Source organism: Tamandua tetradactyla, chromosome 1 (genome assembly GCF_023851605.1).
Source record: "Tamandua tetradactyla isolate mTamTet1 chromosome 1, mTamTet1.pri, whole genome shotgun sequence".
In the NCBI taxonomy this organism is placed as follows: domain Eukaryota; kingdom Metazoa; phylum Chordata; class Mammalia; order Pilosa; family Myrmecophagidae; genus Tamandua; species Tamandua tetradactyla.
The window spans coordinates 126,115,519-126,136,160 of record NC_135327.1 but is presented as its reverse complement, the minus strand read 5'-3'; the positions used below and the strand labels follow the sequence as shown (position 1 = coordinate 126,136,160).

General features: G+C 36.9%; 1 protein-coding gene across 2 annotated transcripts in view; it reads left to right on the top strand.

Moving 5' to 3' along the window:
* Positions 1-20,642, top strand: part of PTTG1IP2 (PTTG1IP family member 2) — a 51,170-nt gene that overhangs the window by 18,623 nt on the left and 11,905 nt on the right. Inside the window, exons 1-5 of one of the 2 annotated variants that reach the window (XM_077163242.1) lie at positions 354-435; positions 1,793-1,940; positions 3,537-3,583; positions 18,463-18,553; positions 19,855-19,948. In XM_077163242.1, coding sequence (XP_077019357.1) covers positions 1,913-1,940; positions 3,537-3,583; positions 18,463-18,553; positions 19,855-19,948 — 260 coding nt within the window. In that variant the 5' untranslated portion in view covers positions 354-435; positions 1,793-1,912. Of the gene's footprint in view, positions 1-353; positions 436-1,792; positions 1,941-3,536; positions 3,584-18,462; positions 18,554-19,854; positions 19,949-20,642 lie in introns of those variants that run through there. The other variant, XM_077163241.1, reaches the window with a different exon arrangement.

Genomic DNA, 20,642 nt, shown 5'->3' with positions numbered 1-20,642 from the left:
ACTAAGTATTTAACCAGGAGAACTGAAAACAGAAACTCAAACCGACATTTGCACACCAGTGTTCATAGTAGCATTATTCACAATTGCCAAAAGATGGAAGCAACCCAAGTGTCTATCAATCAATGACTGGATAACCAAAATGTAGTATATACATATGAATATTATTCAGTTATAAGAAGGGATGAAGTCCTGATGCATGCAACAACATGTTTGAACCTTCAGGACATCATGTTGAGTGAAATAAGCCAGACACAAAAGGACAAATATTGTATGATCTCACTGATGTGACATAATTACAGTAAGCAAAGTCACAGAGTCAGAATCTAGAATATAGGTTACTATGGGATAGAATGGGGGTAAAGAATGGGGTGCTGATGCTTCTATTGTGCAGAATTCCTATTTAGGTTGATTGTAAATGTTTGGAAAGTGATATTGGTAATAGTATATTATTGTGAATTATGTGCTGAATTATGATTGTGAATGTGATTGAAAGGGAAGTTTTGTGTCATAGTGTGTTACTAGAAGGAAAGTTAGAAGATAAAATTTGGGACTGTATAACACAGTGAACTCTTTTGTGGACAATGACTGCAGTGAACAGTACAAATATAAGAATGTTTTTTGCTGAATTATAACAAATGTTAATTTGTATATGTTAAAATGTAATTCAAATTACATGTTGAATTAATTCAAATTTGCAATTCAAATTCAATTACCATGTTCTTATAATGTTAATTATAACATTAACAAGCTGTTAATTATAAGATATTAATCATCAGATGGTATATGGGAAAAATACATCTAGTGTAAACTATAGATAATAGTAACATTTTAATATTCTTTCATCAGTTGTAACAAAGGTACCATACCAATGCAAACATCAACAGCAGTGGGATATATGGGAACATTGTATTTTTTTACATGAATTTTATGTAAACCCTCATATCTATGACCAACTGATTTTTAACTAGGGTGCCAAGTCCACCCAATTGGGAAAGAATAGTTTCTTCAACTAATGGTGTTGGGAAAACTGGAATTCCATTTGTAAAAAAAAAGGAAAGAGAGCCCCTCCCTACCTTAGATCATAGACAAAAATTAACTCAAAATCTATCAAATACCTAAATTAAAAACCATGGGTAGAAAACTCCGAGAAGAAAACTTAGGGAAGCATCTTTAGAAACTCATATTAGGCAATATTTTCTTAGACTTTATACCAAAAAAAAAATAGATAAATGAGACATCATCAAAATTAAAAGCTTTGTGCATCAAAGGACTTCATTATAAAAATAAAAAGGCAACTTAAAGAATGGGAGAAAATATTTGTAAACCACACATCTGATAAGGGTTTACTATCCAAAATGTATAAAGCAAGCCTACTACTCAACAACAAAAAGACAACCTAATTAAAATATGTCCCAAAGGCAGAAAAAACATTTCTCCAAAGAAGATATACAGGTGGCCAAATAGTACATGAAACTGCATCAACAGCATTAGCCATTATAGAAATACAAATCAAAACCACAATAAAATGCCATTTCACACTCACTAGACTGGCTACCATTAAAACATGAAACGTAAGTGTTGGAGAGGACGTGGAGAAGCAGGAACACAAATTCATTGTTGGTGGGATTGTAAAATGGTACAAACTGCCATTGGAAGTTCTTCAGAAAGTTTAGTATAGAATTACCATATAAATGGCAATACCACTTTGGTATATACCCGAAAGTATTAAAAGGACTTGAACATTTATTTGCACATGGATGTTCATAGCAGCATTTTTCACAATTTTGAAAAGATGGAAGCAACCCAAATGTCCATCAATAGATAAATGGATACATGGAATATTATTCAGCCAGTGAAAAGGAATAAAATTCTGAAACAAGCAACAAAATGAATGAAATCTTGAAGAATCAAAATGAGTGAAATACACCTGACACAAAAGGGTAAATATTGCATGATCTCACTGATATGATATACTTAGAATAAGCAAATTCATTGTCAGAAACTATTATACAGAGAATGGGGAGTTAATGTTTAATTGGTGCAGAATTTCTGTTTGGGGTGATGGAAAATTTTGATAATGAATAGTGGTGATGGTAGTACAACATGCAAATATAATTAGCACTACTGAATTATTTATCTGACTGTGGTTAACTGAAGAAATTTTAAGTGGCATATAAATTACTAAAGGAAAAACTAAAAAAAACAACAACCATAGGATTGTACAACACAAACAGTGAACCCTTATGTAAACTATGGACTATTGTTAATAGTGCAGTTGTAATAATATTCTCTAATCAACTGTATCGAAGATACTACACTAATGCAAAATATTAATAATGGGGCAAGTTTATGGGAACTCTGTTTTCTCCATGAATTTTCTGTAAACCTACAACTTCTCTAATAAAAAAGATAAAATATTTTATTAAAAAGATACAAAAGGGCGGGCTGCGGTGGCTCAGTTGCAAAGTTCTCACCTGATATGCCGGAAACCCAGTTCGATTCCCAGTGCCTGCCCATGCAATAAAAAAATATATATATATTTTTTAAAAAGCTAAAAAGTAGAATTTAGAAAATAGAGGCCACATCATGCTGACCAGTTGTTGTAAGCCTGGGGTTGGCTGGACTGAACATAACTATAGTAATCAAAACTTTCCCATTTGCTTTGCCTTTTCCTCCATTTAACCTTCCCACAGGGACTTAAAGAATATATTTGGATAGGAGAAAATAACATTCAGTAGGACTTAATTTGAAAAAATGGGTTATAAATTTTTTCTCTGCCAAGTCAGATCTGCATCAAATCAATTGTGGATTAATGAGACAAATCTGACCTATCCCACACTGCCTCTGAACTTTGCCTCAAATAATTGAGTGGTTTTATTTTTACTGTATCACAAAACAACTGTGGTGTTACTTCCAGAGCCTATTTACTTTACAACGTTATTGGAGAAATAAAATGAGCGTTCAAAATGCTTTTTTCCAAACTTTTATTTTTCATTATACAATGTTCAAATATAAATTATACTGTTTATTTTTTCCCAATACAAAAAGAATGAAAATCCTCATTTGGGGAAAGCTTTTAAAGCTCTGTAGCAAAATAAGATTGGGTTTTGTTTTTTTGTTTTTTTAATATTTAAAGGGCTAATTAGTTAACCAGGAATGCCTTGGCGAAACCATTCTGAATAGCCACGGAGTTATTAAAAGAGTATTTTAAAATACAGTGTTTTAAGTATTCAGTGATATTGCCAATTTGTTTTCTGCTTTTGTTTTTTTGGCACATTTTGGAACGTGCTTGGCTAACCAAAGTTGGATGATACCATTTCATGTTGTACCAAGTAACAGGAGAAAATAAAGAAGTTAGAATTTAAATAGTACCAGTGAGAGAACTATCTGATAATTGAAAATAATTTAGTGAGATGATGGGCTAGGGGCGAATATGGCGTAAAACAGGAATGACTAAATGAAATGCAGTTTTATATAAAACTGAGTAATAAATAGGCTTTGGATTGACATTTTTTACTTCATTTCTTTTCTTGTAGAATGTGCTGAAAAGAAAAAGTGTAATTCGTGCATAGAAGATAGAGGGGTAAGTCAACTTTCTTATGAGGAAATTGTCTTGTAAATGTAATAAAGTCATATTGTCTCCTGATATAGTCTAAAAAAATGCTATACTTTGTTTTACACAATATTTTAATATTAGGAATGACTAATAACAGTTAAGATGTATTTCTGTATTTCAAACTATTCTTTGATGATCTAGAAATTCACAATGGAAATAATTTAGTACAAACTTACACTCCCCCCAGGGAAAATTATACTTTAATAAACAATTCTTTTCTTGAAAAATAAATAGAGTTGATGCTTTGTTAATATTTTTTGTGTACGGGAAACGATAAGCCTTTGAAAACGCAGTGAAAATTCTCTTGCCACTTCTAATTCCTAAAGGTTAGAAAGGACGCCACACAGTTTCTTAACCACAGTGGAGCTAAGGTCTCCCTTGAAGATTAGATATCTGACATCATTATACTTCACTTTGGTTTTGGAAGAAAGCAGAAATGCTGTAATGAATGAGGGAAATTGTGTCTTTTGCACCACAGAGAGTTTGCAGCAATCCTTCAAGACCACGTATTGGAGAACGGACAATATAAAAGTCAGAGACATGAAATCACTAATTAGAATAGGACACACTCTAATAGTTGGTATCTTTCCTCGCGCTCCAGATACAGTGCTCGCTACAGCTTCACCCATCTTCCCCCACGTCGCTCCTCCTCTTTAATGAGGTCCAAGGCTTCTGGCTCCGGGACTTCTCCAAACTCCTGTCATCACCTTAGATGCTTTCTACTGCCAAAGTGGTGGCAAAGACTCACTCTTTCTCACAGCGTCCTGGGACTTCGTCATCCTTGCGCATTAAGAACTCTCTTCCATGACCTGTTACAATGGGCAATGGCAAGTTCGCATTCCCTTACTCACAGTGTGTCTACTCTTTGACTTCAGCAAGACTGTCCTCCACTCCTTTAACCCCTCACTTCTCCTTCAGCTTATTAGCCTTTGCCGCTTCCTTCCTGTGAACTCTCATAGCTGCCCACTTGGGTGGAATATTCTTCAACCATTTTTTATTGTTAAATTGTTTACAGTGGAAATTTTCAAATATATAAAAGTAGAGAAAACAATATACTAAAACTTTATATGCCCACGATCCACCTTGGACAACCTTGTTTCATGTATGGCCTCCCCCCTGCAACATGGACTATTTTGAAGCAAATAATGATATAGACACCATATCATTCTATCTGTAAATATCCTCAGTATATATCTCTAATATTTTATTTTAAAATAGTACAATTACAATACCATTATCATTCTTAAGAGTTAACAATAACTTCTTAATATCATCAGACATCCAGGCAATAGTCACCTTCCTCTTGTTATATCATTTTTTTAATTAATGAAATTATATTTTATTTTAAAAGGTAGAACTTTATACATCCTTTTAAAAATGAAAAGCCAAGTCTTAGCATTAAGCCATGGGTCAATATTACAAAGCTCTTTACAGCAGTTACTAAAGTAGTGGTGACATTTTACCATCGTAAAAATGTCACAGAATTCAAATCGTATCATGGATTCTCAGTGATTTAAGTGTTTTATTCCATATATTAAGGGTTGGTCAGTTTTAAAATGAAATTCCTCTGATGTGCCATCCTCAAGTCCCTCAGGTTGCATTAGGTCACGCCATAGAATAACTGACTGCTATGGCAATTCCACATGATTGTTCTGGTCTTTACCAAGCCAGTAGTTATTGTTATCTGAATCTGTTCTTTCAAAGCTATAGCCAGCCACGAAAACATCACGGTCTTTGTTGCTCATAATTTTTAAAGAGTTTGTTTGAATGAGGAACTTAATAAAGTCCAAAACATTGCAATTGGCTGATAAGTCCCTTAAGCGTCTTTTAATGTATATGTTGCTTCTCCTTCTCCTTTATTCTTTAGTGCAACTTATATGTTTCAGAAACTGGATTACTTTTTGTCCTGTGGGGTTTCCCACAGTCTGGGTTTTGCTAGTTGCATCCCATGTTGTGCTTTAACATGTTCCTGCATTGCTTGTTCTTCTGTTTCTGTTAACTAGTAGTTAGATATGGAGATTTGATCAGATTCTATTTATATTTTTTTGGTAGGAATGCATCATGCAGAAGACTTCCATTAGGAGGCAAATAAAGTCTGTTCTCTTCTCTTTTGTGATTTTAGCAGCCTATGAAGATTCTTGCCTAGATCCATTCCTTATCTTTGGTTAGCAACACTTCCTGAAATTTCCCATAAGAGCACTTTGAAAAATTTATTATTGTCCTTAAAATTCTGATATTATCCCACAACCCCTCAATCTCAACGGATGACTTTGTCTCTGCTTTTATAGATAAAAGTAGAGTCTGTAGGAGTAAACATCACTTCCCCAAACTGATAAAGTTACTAGTATTTTTACTTATCCTTGCCTACTGCTTTTCCTTCTCAGAGGAAAAAGAATATCACCTCCAATTCCTGTATCTATGTTTTGCATCTTGAATTTGTACATTTTTTAAATTATAACATGTCATACAAATAATTTGCATGTTCACCTCTCCCTCCTGTCCTAAGTAGCCTGAGGTCAGGGATCCGAGTTTTATTCATCTTTGCATCTTTATCATATCACACATTTTCCAGAATGTAACAAGCATTCAATAACTATTGAATTGAAATGATACTTAGGTCATTAGAAGGAAGTTAAGTTACATTCAACATACTCTCTATATATTAAGCTAGGGAATTTTATTGTAGAATTTCCAAACATAAGCCATTATGGGAATATTAGGGATAAGTATATTTAAGTGTAATTTAAAAAAAATTGTATCTCATAGACATGAATTAAGGAATAACTCCACTTGATCAACATAGAATTAGGGTAGCATCCTATGGAGAAAGATCTCTTACATTCCCAGGAAATTAGAAGGACACAAGGCTGTCAGTGACAGGGTCTGGTATCTTCCATGCTTCAGAGCAATTGGCCAGACTTTATAGATGGCAACTCATGAAGTAACCAAGAACATTTGAGTTCCTTTATGGGTTATAAGGAGGTTTAAAGAGGATGAGCATGTGTCCTTGTTACCTGGAAATCTCCCAGTTTATGCCTATTGACCTAGCAAAATTATTTGTACCACTCTTTTTCATGTCCTTTGTTGGGTTTTTTTGTTTGTTTGTTTGTTTTGCATGGGCAGGCACCAGGAAACGAACCCAGGTCTCCTGCATGGCAGGCGAGAATTCTGCCACTGAGCCACCATCACATTGCCCTGTCCTTTGTTTTTTGTTTTTAATTTTGCTTGTTTGTTTTATTTTGAAAAATAACATATATACAAAAAAGCTATAAATTTTAAAGCATACCGCAGCAATCGTTTCATGTCCTTCTTAAACTCAAGTATTGTCTTGAATAGTTCTTTGTTATTCATCAATGTGGGATCAGCTTTCCTAGAATTAGGAAACATTCTTACCAAAAAAGGTAACCCATTTACAGTACTACCTCCCAATTCTCCAAGAGAATTGGGAGGTAGTACACATATACATATAGACATACTTATACACACATACCTTATGAACATAGCATATTAAAAACATATTTTTGTTGACATCTTCTCCTCCATTTAAGACAAAACCTCAAAAAGCCATGCTAACTTAAAAAGGCCAAATATTCCTTTACCTGAACTTTCATTGCTATTCATAAGTCATCTTATTCATCACTGTTGAATCCCTAGGATAATAGTTGTCAATCATGCTGTCACAATGTTGAGATTCATCATAAGTGTTTGCCAATGAGAGTTGAGATGCTGAATGTTTCAATTGACTTTAAAAAAATGAATCAGAACAAATTCTAGGGTTCCTCTGATTTATTTTTTTAAGTGCAATTAAATGCATCACTTCTCTCCCAACCAAAAATTTATCCTTCTTACTCACTGCATCTTGTTATAGATTTTTTATTTGAGAGAAGTTATAGCAAACCCAATGGGAGTTTTGCATTTCTCATAGCCTGGTTCATCTATTGCACAGTTCATTGGGAGTGACTCTAACATGAGTTTATAAGTGTCACAGATCACACCCCTCAAATACCCACTTTGTTATTTACTTCTATGAAAATTGTACGTGTGGGTGGGGTATTGGGGTGGCAAGGTCATGGGTCCAAATATTAATATGTCAGTGAACACGTGGATATCACCCATCAAGAGTTTCTCAACTGAAGACAAGGTGGAGAATCAGTATTGTGAAATATTCTCCATGGCAACTATGTACTCTAGGCATCATCTTCCTTCTAGAATTCAATTTTCCTTGAAAAGTTGAGAGTCCTCTTTCAGTTCAAGTTCCTTCATTTTTCTTCCTTACCAACTCAATGTTTTTTCCCTTATATTTCCTTTTTCTCTCAAGAAATTTTTTCTCTTTTCCAAGGCTCAGCCTTTAACTTTTGCTTCAATGCATGCACCACACTCAAAAATCCATGCACATTCACAAACTCAGGCCCTTTATCATTTTTTTTGTTTCCTCTGCAATAAATCCAGTCTTTTTCTCTACATTGGCTTTTGAGTCCAGACAAATTGTCCTTTCTGAGTCCAGACAAATTGACAAAACAAAACCTTTTCATCTCTTTCCAAGTAGCTAAAGTACTTGCTCGAACTTTGCTTCCTTATTACATACTCTGACTTACTGTTAACAAACCAATTCAGAGATTACAAAAGACTCTCCACAGCCAAGCTCAATGATCTTCTCAAGTTAGTCCCTCATTCCTCTGGAGATTTGTCCCTTCCTTGGTGATCTTGTTTTTACACTGTTCTAGTTCTCCCCTTCACCACTGTCTCTCCTTTACCAACCTCTCTTCCTCATACTCTCTAAATAAGGACTGTGGTAGTTAGATTCAGGTGTCAAGTTGGCTAGGTGAAGGTGCTTAGTTCTATTGTTGCTGATATGAGCCAGTGGCAGGTGAACCTCATCTGTTTCTGATTACATCTGCAGTCGGCTAGGAGGCATGCCTGCTGCAATGAATGATGTTTGATTTAATTTGCTGCTGCTTAAATGAGAGAGCTCAACATAGCACAGCCCAAGCAGCTCAGCACACGTCATCTCAGCTTTCACAGCTCAGCCCAGGCCTTGGGAGATGCAGAAAGGAAATCACCCTGGGGAAAGTTGTTGGAACCCAGAGGCTTGGAGAGAAGGCCAGCAGAGATCACCCTGTGCCTTCCCATGTAAGAAAGAACCTCAGTTGAAAGTAAGCTGGCTTTCCTCTGAAGAACTATATGTTAACTAAATAAATCCCCTTTTACTGAGAGCCAATCCATCTCCGGTGTGTTGTGTTCCAGCAGCTAGCAAACTAGAATAAGGACATTTCTCAATACTGTGCTCTCACTCTTGCACTATCTTACCCACCACCATGGCTCCACTATTACTTGCTCATAAAATAATTCCAAATTCCTATGCTTGGGCCTAATAGTTCCCTGAGTCTCAGGGTCACACTCACAGTTGCTTGATTGGCATTTCTATCAGGGTAGTTTTCCATCACTTCAAAGTCAAAATTTTCATAACTAAATTTGTCATTTTGCCTTCTCCAAAGAAACTCATTTTATTGGCTTTGTTTATTTCTGGTAACATTCTCTGTGACCTATAATTTTAGAAATCTTTGGCTGCTTTCTTTTCCTTTTTCTCCATATGTGGTTCACAGAGTCCTGTCAATCTTTCTATTTTTTTCTTTTGACTAAAACAATCCTCAACTTCCTACCCCACTCCCCAGTCCCTCAAATCCCTCCTGATGCTTTATTCATGATCTTAAAATAGCTCTCTCATCATGTCACATTTTAGCTCAAAATAATTCAGTTGAATCCCTATTGTTAAGACAAATATAATCTCCTCAGTCTGCCATTCAAAACCCATCACAGTCTGAGAGAAATTTACCTTTCCAAATTATTTCACAAAACTCCACATGGGATTTTCACTCCTGTGCTTTCATTCTGCCTAGTCTCTGCACCTAAGGGCCTCTCCTATCGGGTACAAATTTTACCTGTTCCTCAAGGTCGAGACCTAATTCTGCCTATTTCCTGAAAGAAATCTTATCTAGACATTCAAACTTGAAATGAAGACTTTTTCTTCTGAATTCCTATTACATTTTATACCTGTTCCACTCATTTTGAAATTATACTTTCTTTTAGAGATTTATTTTGTGTTTTTGTAAAATGTAAATATATTACTTGCCAATTAAGTTGTCACCCTCTAAAAGGCAAAACAGTGCTTTATACATCTGTGTAACCTCTGCTGTGTCTAGCTAATAAATGTTAAACCTAGTAGGTGCTCTGTCATCCTCTCAGTGTCCACTACTTAAATATCCACCTTTGCCCAATAACACTCATGGTCTATTTCTTGGCCAGTTTAATATTTATCCATTTTTTTATACAAAGTTATAAAAATACTAAACATTATATACCTTCCCCCTTCCTGCATGTATTCATTTTAATGATATTTACTTTTTTTTTTTTTTTTTTTTTAAAGACAGAGAGAAGGAAGGAAGGATAGAAGGAAGGAAGGAAGGAAGAAAGGGAAACATTTTTAAACATTTTCTTGTTTTATTGTATTCTGTTTCTCCGTTTTTGTTACATGGGCTGGGGCCGGGAATCGAACCGAGGTCCTCCGGCATAGCAGGCAAGCACTTTGCCCGCTGAGCCACCGCGGCCCGCCCGATATTTACTTTTAAAAATAACAATTTTAATGTCCATATAAGCATATTAAAATGAAGTTCTACACTAAAATTAGTACCTTATTTTTCTATGGGGCAATATTAACTGTAGCCCACAAAGTTTTGTGGTTGGCTTCTCAGTTGGCACACTCTTAAGAGCCTGAGGTGGCATGACTTCATATTTATATGGGTCATCTTCCTTAGCTATAAGAAGAAATCCATGTAATTTGTCTCCCATGCTACATTACCAATTTAGATATGCTGAATGTATTATATTGTACCTTTTGGGCAATGTGAAGTTCTGCTTTTTGAAATCATTTTAAACTTAAAATAGGGTATGAGTGAAATCTTTTTGTAGCAAGTGCTAGAAATCCAACTCAAACTAATTTAGCAAAAAGAGGAATTTATTGGCTAATGAAATTGGGAAGTCCAGGGGTAGCCTTGGCTTCATACACAGCTTAATCTCAAAGAATGTTATTCCTATTTCCTTTCTCACTTTTCATCTCCCAGCTCTGCCTCCTTCTGTGTATTGGCCTCATTTTCTCCTCTGACAAATGGACATTCTCCATGTAGCTGAGGAGGTGGCTGCCAGCCCAGCAGCTCTCTCCCAATGTTTGCCTAAATTCCATAGAAGATTTTGATTGGCTCTATTTGGGTTTTGTGTCTAGTCCAGGACTAGTTACTGTCCTGGAGGGGTGGGCTAACCTCAGTGCCGCTGCCCAGGTTGCATGACCACTCCAATAATAGGAAAGGAGTGGGGCAAAGCTAATTACGGCTGCAATACCAAGTGGTGTTGGTGAAAGAGGCTCACGAAGGAAAGAGAGTGTGGTTACCAGAAGAAGAATGCGAATTCAATTTCATCCTTTGACCATTCAATATATGCACTTACTTCTTAAAAATGTTTTTTATTGTAAAATATAACACATATACAAAGCAAAGCAAGAAAAAAAGCAAAAATTTTTCAAAACACTTGAACAAGTAGTTATAGAATAGATCCCAGAGTTTGTCATAGGTTACTATTCCATCATCTCAGATTTTTCTTTCTAGCTGCTCCTAAACACTGGAGGCTAGAAGAAATATTAATATAGTGATTCAGCAGTCATGCTAGTTTGCCAAATCTTATTCTCTCTGTTATACCTCCTCCTTCTCTGCTGATCCTTCTCCCAATCTATAAGGATCTTTGGGTAATGCCTGTTCTGACTTTTTCATGTTGAGAAGGTATGTTGACACTTAAGGATAGGGGGATATAATTAATTGATAATCTTAGGTTGGTCCCTCTGGGTTTCAGGATCTATCCTTAGTTATGGGAATTATAGGTTCCAGGAAAGCAAATTTAGTGCATGAAAACTTTATAGAGTCTTGGTTTGAGCCCCGGGTGTTCTCAAGAGTCCACAGGAGGGCGGGTCACGGTGGCTCAGCAGGCAAGAACGCTTGCCTGCCATGCCCGAGGACCTGGATTCGATTCCTGGTGCCTGCCCATGTTAAAAAAAAAAGAGTCAACAGGAGTGATGCTCGTTGGAATTTAGCAAACCATGGCAATCAGCACTATCTAACTGAAGCTTGCATAAGCCCATAGCCCTCCAGAATAGTCAACTCCACTAGATCTCTCTTAGCCACTGATGCCTTATTTTACTATACCTCCTTTCCTACCCGTGGTCCAGAAGGTGTTGTTGATCCCATGGTGCCAGGCTATCCCCAGGAGCCATGCCCAACACTGCCAGAGAGTCCTCCACCCCTGGATGTCATGTCTCACACAGTGCAGGAAGAACAATGACCTTCCTTGCAGAGTTGGGCCTAGAGAGAGAGAGAAAGAAGACACATAGGGGCAACCAAGAGTTGTCCTAGAAGCAACTTCCAGGCCTTGCCATGGGCAGTTTTAATTTCTCCTCCACAGAAGCAAGTATCATAGGGGCAAGCCTCAAAATCAAGGGCCTGGCCCATTTTCCTGGGAGTTCCTAATGGTTGAGATGGTACCCAAAGCTTCCCAGACTGGGAAGTTCAGTAGTTACATATATATATATATTTCTCCCCCTTCAGACCCTCAAGGGATTCTACCAGCACCTCCCAATTACCAGCCCACCACAGTGTGAGATGTGTCCCAGCATTACACCAAGCTACACATAACTACAAGGCCTCGTTCCCATTCTGGACCCCAGGAGTTTGGATCATTCAAATGAGCTATCCAGATTGTGCATTACAGAAAAGCCAGATTCCAGACACAATAAAAGCCTCTGCCTTTGGTCCCACACAGTAGGTGAAGGTCTAGAGTGCACACACTATCATCCTCCACCCTGTACTCTGATTTACCCCATGCCCAACCAGATCAACTTTGTTTTTAACTCCAGTCAAGGCCTGATCTATCCTTCAGTCACTTCAACTGGTATCCTACACAGCTATGCTAACCTTCACAGCTGCAGCTCGCCATCTCTGGTCCCAGGTGTCACGGAGTTACTCAACGTCCCAGGGAAATACCAGCTGATACACACACAGCTTAGCATCTCAGCATCCAGAAATACATTTACAACTTGAGACTAAATGTGGCTGCTACAAGGGCTTACATCTAGGCTCCAACCTTCCTACAGGTATTTTCTGAAAGAGACCTTAGTATATTTGTTCTTTTGTTTCTGGCTTATTTTGCACAACGCATTGTCCCCACGGTTCATTCAGTTCGTTGTATGTCTCTTGACATACTTCCTTTTGTAGCCACATCATATTCCATCATATAAGTGTTTCACAGTTTGCCATTCTACTTCTCAGTCCCTGTACCCTTCGGCTCCCTCCATCCACTGGGCATCATGGAAGATGTCCAAAATAAACAAACCATGTCCTACAGTTTCTTTACTTGGTTGTACACTCAGCAGCACTTCCAATGTAAGACAATTTTCATTGGCTTTTACCAGAGTCAAAATAGCAGAATCTTTTGTATCTGACTTATTTCATTCAGCATTATGTCCTCAAGGTTCATCCACATTGTCAAATGCTTTGGGACTTCATTTCTTCTTACTGTTGCATACTATTCCATTGTATGTACGTATCACATTTTGTTTATTCACTCATCTGTTGATGGACATTTGGATTGTTTCCATCTTTTCATGATTGTGAATAATGCCTCTATGAATATCAGTGTGCAAATGTCTGTTTGTTCACTGCTTTCAGTTTTTCTGGGTATTTTCCAAGTATTGGTATTGTCAGGTCATAGGGCAACTCAATATTTAGTTTTCTGAGGCATCCCCAAACTGTCTTCCACAATGGCTGCACCATTTTACAGTCCCACTAACAGTGAATACATGTTCCAATTTCTCCATATTTGTAGTTTTCTACTTCTTTAATACCAGCCATTCTTATTGCTGTGAGGTGATATCTCATTGTCATCTTAATTTGCATTTCCCTAACGGCTAATGAAAATGAACATCTCTTCATTTGTTCTTTAGCCATTGGTATTTTGCTCTTCATCAAAGTACCTATTCATATCCTCTGCCTATAATTGGGTTGCTTGTTCTTTTGTTGTTGAGCTGTATAATTTCCTTATATACACAGAACATCAAGCCTTTTTCCAATATGTGGTCTCCATATATTTTCTCCCATTGAGTTGGCTGCCTCTTCACCTTTTTTACAAAGTCCTTTGAGGCACATTTTTTTCTTTCACTGCTTGTGCTTTAAGTATAAAGTTTAAGAATCTACTTCTTATTTTAGATCTTGAATATGTTTCCCTGCATTTTCTTGTAGAAGTTTTATGATAACAGCTCTTAAATTTAGGTCTTTAATCCATTTTGAATTAATTTTTGTATAGGGTATAAGCTAGGAGTCCTCTTTCATTCTTTTGACTATTGATACCCAATTCACCCATGCCCATTTATTGAAAAGACTATTCTGTCCCAATTCAGTGGATTTGGGGGCCTTATCAAAGATAATTGTCCATAGATTTTGCAGTCTTTCTCCACATTCTCAATTCAATTCCATTTGTCGATAGTTCCATCTTTGTGCCAGTACCATGTTGTTTTGACCATGTGATTTTATTGTAAACTTTAAAGTCTGGGAAATAATAGCTTTCCCACTTTGCTCTTCTTTTTTAGGTGTCTTCAGCTGTTTGGGGTGTATTTCCTTACCAAATAAATTTGATAACTTGTTTTTCCAAGTCTTCAAAGTAGATTGTTGGGATTTTGATTGGTATTACATTGAATCTGTAGATCTATTTGGATAGAATTGACACCTTAACAACATTCAACCTTCCTATCCATGAGAATGGAATGTTTTTCCATGTATTCAGGTCATTTTTTACTTTCTTTGGCAATGTTTCATAATTTTCTGTGTACCTGTCCTTGACATCCCTGGTTAGGTTTATTCCTGAATACCTGATTCTTTTGGTTGCTATTTTGAATGGAATTTTTTCGTTAATGGTCTCCTCATACAGGTCATTGCTTATGTATAGAAACATTATTGATTTTTTGAACATTAATCTTGTATCCTGCAACTTTGTTGAATTTGTTTATTAGCTCGAGTAGCTTTGTTGTAGACTTCTCAGGGTTTTCTAAGTTACACATTCTATTTTCTCCATCCTCATATTTTTAAAAACTGTTCCTGGCAAAACAATGTATCTAACCCACAACAAAAACTGTGCTTACCCAAAGTCTTTGTCAGTTTCTGCACCCAGCTGTAAATCCAGAATCTCAGAATGATGTTCATTACTCTTGAAGTTTGGATGTGGCTCATGCTCCTTCAATTCAAGTATACAGTCAATTAAACCAACCCCAAGACCCACTGTTCAATAGAAGAGAGTATGATAACAATAAAAACTCTCATTGAGAAAAGAGGACAGTTCTAACTACTCCTACAATATATTCTAAGCCTGTGACATATTCTATTGAATTTCTCTATCCAGGGAGTGAATGGTTTATAACCAATCTGAGTACCTCTGGTTCAGCCTGCTGGAAGGAATTCCATATTCTATTACTCTCTGAACCCCCATTGAAGAGAAGCATAGGGGAAAATGTTTACTTGGGGAGCTATATTGCTTTAGGAGCTCACTTGCTGTGGATTTTTTTACTGGGACCTAGGAATCTGCTTAGGAGTTGAGTAATCACAAGCTTCTCTCCTATGGGTTTAGGGGTTTTCTGGCAATTCACCTCCCTTAAAATCCTGCTAGAGAGCATGGACTTGATTCTTGAGACATCAAAGTTTCCTTGAAACTCTAAGAACTATTAACCAAGACCAGAAATCTCCCTGAGCTGTAATCCTTGACCTAGGCCCTGCCTTTACAGTTTTAGTCTTTAAGCAATAGTCTAGGAGGACCTACTCAGACTAAGGTGAGTCTTGGATTCACCTTAAATGACTTCATTTGGCTTTTGGTCTAGGCCAGTGTGATACAAAATTTGGCCTTTGATAAGCTTCTGCTTTCAGCATTTCCCAATGGATAGTTCTTTATGATGACATGAATTATTACCTCTGCTATATTGGAGATTGTGTTAGTTTGCAAACTGCTGGAATATAATATAGCAGAATGGGAATGGCTTTTAAAGAGGGGAATTTAATAAGTTACATCTACAGTTCTAAGCCTATGAAAATGTCCAAACTAAGGCAACCAGGGAAAGATACCTTAATTCAAGAAAGGCTAATGCATCTGGAACAGCTCTGTCAGCTGGGAAATCATGTGGCTGGCATCTTCTGGTCCCTTGCTCCTGGGTTCTCTTGCTTTCAGCCTTTCTTCCTGTGGGGGTTCCTTACTTTGCTTCTCTGGGGCTGACTTTTACCTCTTGGTTTCCCTTGGCTCTCTCCAGGTTCTGGATTGCTTAATATCTCATAGGAAGGCACACAGCAACATGTGTTGGGCTCCAAATATCTCCAAATATCTGTGTCTCTTCTCTCTCTGTCAGCTCTGAAGGTTCTGTTGGCTCTCTCTCTGTTGGCTCTATCATTTCTGACTCTCTCCAAAATTCTTCCTCCTTTAAAGGATTCCAGTAAACTAATCAAGACCCACTTGGAATGGGTGAAGTCTACATCTCATGTAATCAAAAGGTCACACCCACAATTGGATGGCACATCTCCATGAAGATAATGTAATCAAAAGTTACTGCCCTACACTATTGAATCAGGATTAAAAGAAACAGCTGCCTCCACAAGATTGAGTCAGGATGAAAGCAAGTCTTTTCTGGGGTACATAATATTTTCAAACCAGCGCAAAGATGCATAGCAAAAGGTGTTTGGGAGGGATTTAGGGGTCAGGCTTATAGTATTAGATACCAGCACGGAACCAGACTGCTTATGTTTAGACCCATGGTTCGCTGATTACTAGCTTGTTGTGTAAGTTATTTAACTGCTCTGTGCTTTGCCGTCTTCATCTCTAGGGCAGACATAATAATAACACCAAGCTCACAGGGTTGTCGTGAGGATGAAATTAATTAATGCATATAAAGGGCTTAGAACAGTGCCTGTCACTTGGTAAGCCCTATTTAAGCAACAGCCATTTTTACTACTGTCATCATTTTACTGATTCTTCTAGGCTCCAGTCTTGTCTTCATATGGTTTTCACCTCCGTATCTTGCTTTCTCTTACTTTAACAAGGGACTCAGAATTCAGCTTTCCCATTTCCACATGTCTGTCTGACCACCAGTGCCCAGAAGAGGGAGGTGCGGCAAGGCTGATTGACAGTACCTGCAGGGCCACATGTGGCAGAAGGAGACTAATACTCAGAACAAGAGTGGGTGCTGCAGACAGAGGGAACGGGACAGAGTGTTGGAGAGATTAAAAAACTATCTACTGCAGTCCTTATTACTGCTTTATGAAATAATGTCTTGTGCTGGATTCCTAAATGCAGATCCTGAGAGAGGGATTCATGTATGTGAGATTTCCTGAGTGGCAGCTCTTCAGGAAAATCCTGTGAGAGAATGAAGGACTCAGGGCCAGTTGGAGTAAAAGCCAAGAAAAGATGTGGTCTCAGTTCAAACCTACCTTTAGCTTGAACCATGGCGATGGTGGCGGGGTGTCCTAAGGCAAAAAAATGTCATAGAGTTGTCCCTGCCTAGAGGCACGGGTGTCCACAATTTGGAACCCTTATCAGTCAGTCATTGGCAGATAGGGAAGAAGCACAGGAAAGGTGGTCCCCATCTCCTCAGGGCAGTTGTCCAAGAAGAGGGACAGCTGTGGGTCACTGCAGCCAACAGTCACTGCAGCTAGAGTTTGGGTAAGTGGGCCTGGTCAAAGGGATCTGGAAAGGCCACCAATGGCATATACTAAAAATAATAATAATAAAATAATAATGCTATGTATTCAATACTTCTTGAACCATTGCTTTGACTGCATTAACACCAAATCTCAGAAGACCCCTGCATGTGGGGTCATTACTACCATTTTCAGAGGGGTTTAAGTAACTTGTCCAAGTCATATAGGTGTTAAGGAGTAGAGCCAGTTGGGCAGATAGAAACACTAGCAGTCAATGAGAGGGAGGGGTCAGGGGTATGGTATGTACGAATTTTTTTCTTTTTATTTCTTTTTCTAAATTGATGCAAATGTTCTAAGAAATGATTGTGGTGACAAATATATAACTATGTGATGATATTGTGAGTTATTGATTATATACCCAGAATGGAATGATCATATGGTAAGAATGTTCATGTTTGTATGTTGTTACGTTTAAAAAAATTTTTTTAATTTAAAAAAAAAAAAGAAGAAGTAGAGCCAGAATTTACACATTCTGATAAGTATTCCGGCTTCAAAGTCCGGAACCTGTCCTTCTCTTTTTTTTTTTTTTTCACATGGGCAGGCACTGGGAACTGAACCCGTGTCCCTGGGATGGCAGGTGAGAACTCTGCCTGCTGAGCCACTGTGGCCTGCCCAGCCTGTCCTTCTTAATGCACCCCTCTGTTTCTTGTCAATAAGCAGAGGTAATGATTATATTTTATTTATTTATTTATTTTTACTGAAATTGCTTCTAGTCGGACATAATCTACATCAGATGGAAAACTTTGCTTTATTGTGCTTTTTCATGAGGTTGAATAAAATTTGAATCTAACATTTCTGGTGACATCTTTACTTCTAATTAAATACACACACATATGTACACATACACACACACACAAAGATATTTGTATATGTATATAAATATATAAATATTTAGCTTTGTTCCCTCTGAATTTGTTATGAATGAATAAGATTATTTAATTTCTACTAATCCCTACTAAAAATTTACCAGTATTGTGGTTATTAAACTTGGACACTGCTTTTATTTTCTTCTCCCAAATTCAGTGTTTTTGGTGCAGTGGAGAAAATACTTGCAAAACATTTTGTTTTCGATCTCGGTGTCAACTCAGTTCTTTATTTTGGTTGAACTGTAGAGGTAAGTTGTCCTTATTTTAATTTGTAAATTCTTTTTTTCGGTTAACTTGAAAACACTACCGATTTTCTATACTTGGAAGGATTGTAAATGATTACATTTACTTTATTAAAATATACCAAGTCCATGGCTGATCGTCAGTGTTTCTCCCTGACACAGACTTACTAGTTGTTTCCAACCAGTGTTAGTTCAGATTAAGTCAGCATTCATTCCTATTGGTGAGTTCCTTTGCCATTCCCAGTTGTTAGATTCTTTGAATTTCATTTCTAAAACTCTCTGATGCACAGTAACCATAGCCCAGTGAAGGTTTTTTGTGGGTTCTTAAGTTTTTGTAGGAACTCCAAGAGTTTCTTGTAACTAGTCTTGAGATGAGGACATATTGAGCCCAGTAGCATTACTACAACTCATATTTCCTGAGTTAATGTGTTCCATATGAGAATTGTCATTCAGAATGATATTTCCCTAGCACTCTTGAACAGATCTCAACTATAAAAGATTCTTGTAAATTATGTTTGCAATGTTGTACTTTATGTATGTTATGTGGGTCTTACCAAGGCAGGAAAATCTGCTTGTACACTTTAAGAAGCTTTCAAAATAATTGAAACAAAAGTCTTTCCAGGCAAACCCTAACTCCATGAGAAAACTCAGTCTAGAACAATCAGTTGTCAATATTTTCTTCTTAATTGAAATGAAAAGGCAGGGATAAATTTGTCTCCAAGTCCCTGTTTCCTTCAGGTACTGTCAAGTGTATTTAAATCACATCAGTTTGTAGTAAACAGCTTATAAACAAGTATCCCTTCATGTATTTAGTATGAATAGGGAAACTGTCTCCTATTTCATGTTCTGCCCTTCTAGTTTCATTTTACAGGTACACCAGGCTGATAAGCTATATAGTTCTGAGGGGAAAAAGAAAAAACAACGTTTACAAATGCTAGAAATCTGCTTTCCCAGCAAGCACTGCTTGCCTCTGATAAAGAATTGCCAATACTCAAACAAGGAACCATCCCCTGCTATTTATACGTATCTTCAGAGAAACAGCAACCTGAGAGAGCCACTATTTTAACTGTTGAGATATTACATGAAATGAATTTAGAGGTAAAATAAAGGAAAAAATAGGTCAGTGGTCTAATATTTTACCAATTTGGAGATAAAGGACATCAAATTTTACCTCTTGTTAGGAACTCAGATTATTTTCAAATGTTGGTGATTGTTGGGATAATGGCATTTTTGTTGAAATATGTGATGTATGTTACTTTATCAGTATTTTCAATAACTAACAATGTATTTCTTTTCGTCCATTTCAGTTGACATGTTTGGGGTCCTGATGCTTCTCCTCATTGCAGTGTTAGTGATAGCCTTCATTTGCTATTGCCTCATCTTTTCCTGTTACATGCATGAGTATGTGCTTTTTATCCTTAGTAAGATGCACTTTGCAATAGTATCATTGAAGAGAATGTTCAGCTAGTCACCAGGAAATGTTCTGACTTCTTTTATGTAATAAAAATAGTAAAGCCACATGATAAGGAAATAAAGGCTCAAAAAGGTCAGAAGATCATAAAATGAAGAGAAAAAATTTACCTTTTCCATTCCCCACTCCACCTTTTCGTGTGGTTCTATTTGTATTCTGATATGATTGTATCTCCTTTCCGTGATTTATTAGCTTTAGGTGCTATCTATTGACTCCCCATCATTAAAGCTGAAAAATTTATCTTGCACTATCCCCAACTCACTCCCTCTCCATATATTATGTTATTATTATTTTGCTGTTAGTGGATATTATAATTTTCTTTTTAATTGCAACTACTGTTTATAGTTATTAGCTCTTAAGATTATTAATATTTCTCCTGTTGGTTACCTCTTTACCTGTGAACAATGTATTTAATCTTCTACTTCAATATCCATCAGTCTTTCTCCCCATTATTTAAGATAAGAAAATTTGGATGCCTATATTCCATCTCTCCCCTCTTCCCTGTATCTCCTAAATTCTGTAAGCTTTTGCATTAATTTGACCTTGTCAAAGTGTGTAATATTTACATTTTGTTCTATACCTGTAACTACATCTTGAAATATTCTATAGTTTAATTCTAAAATT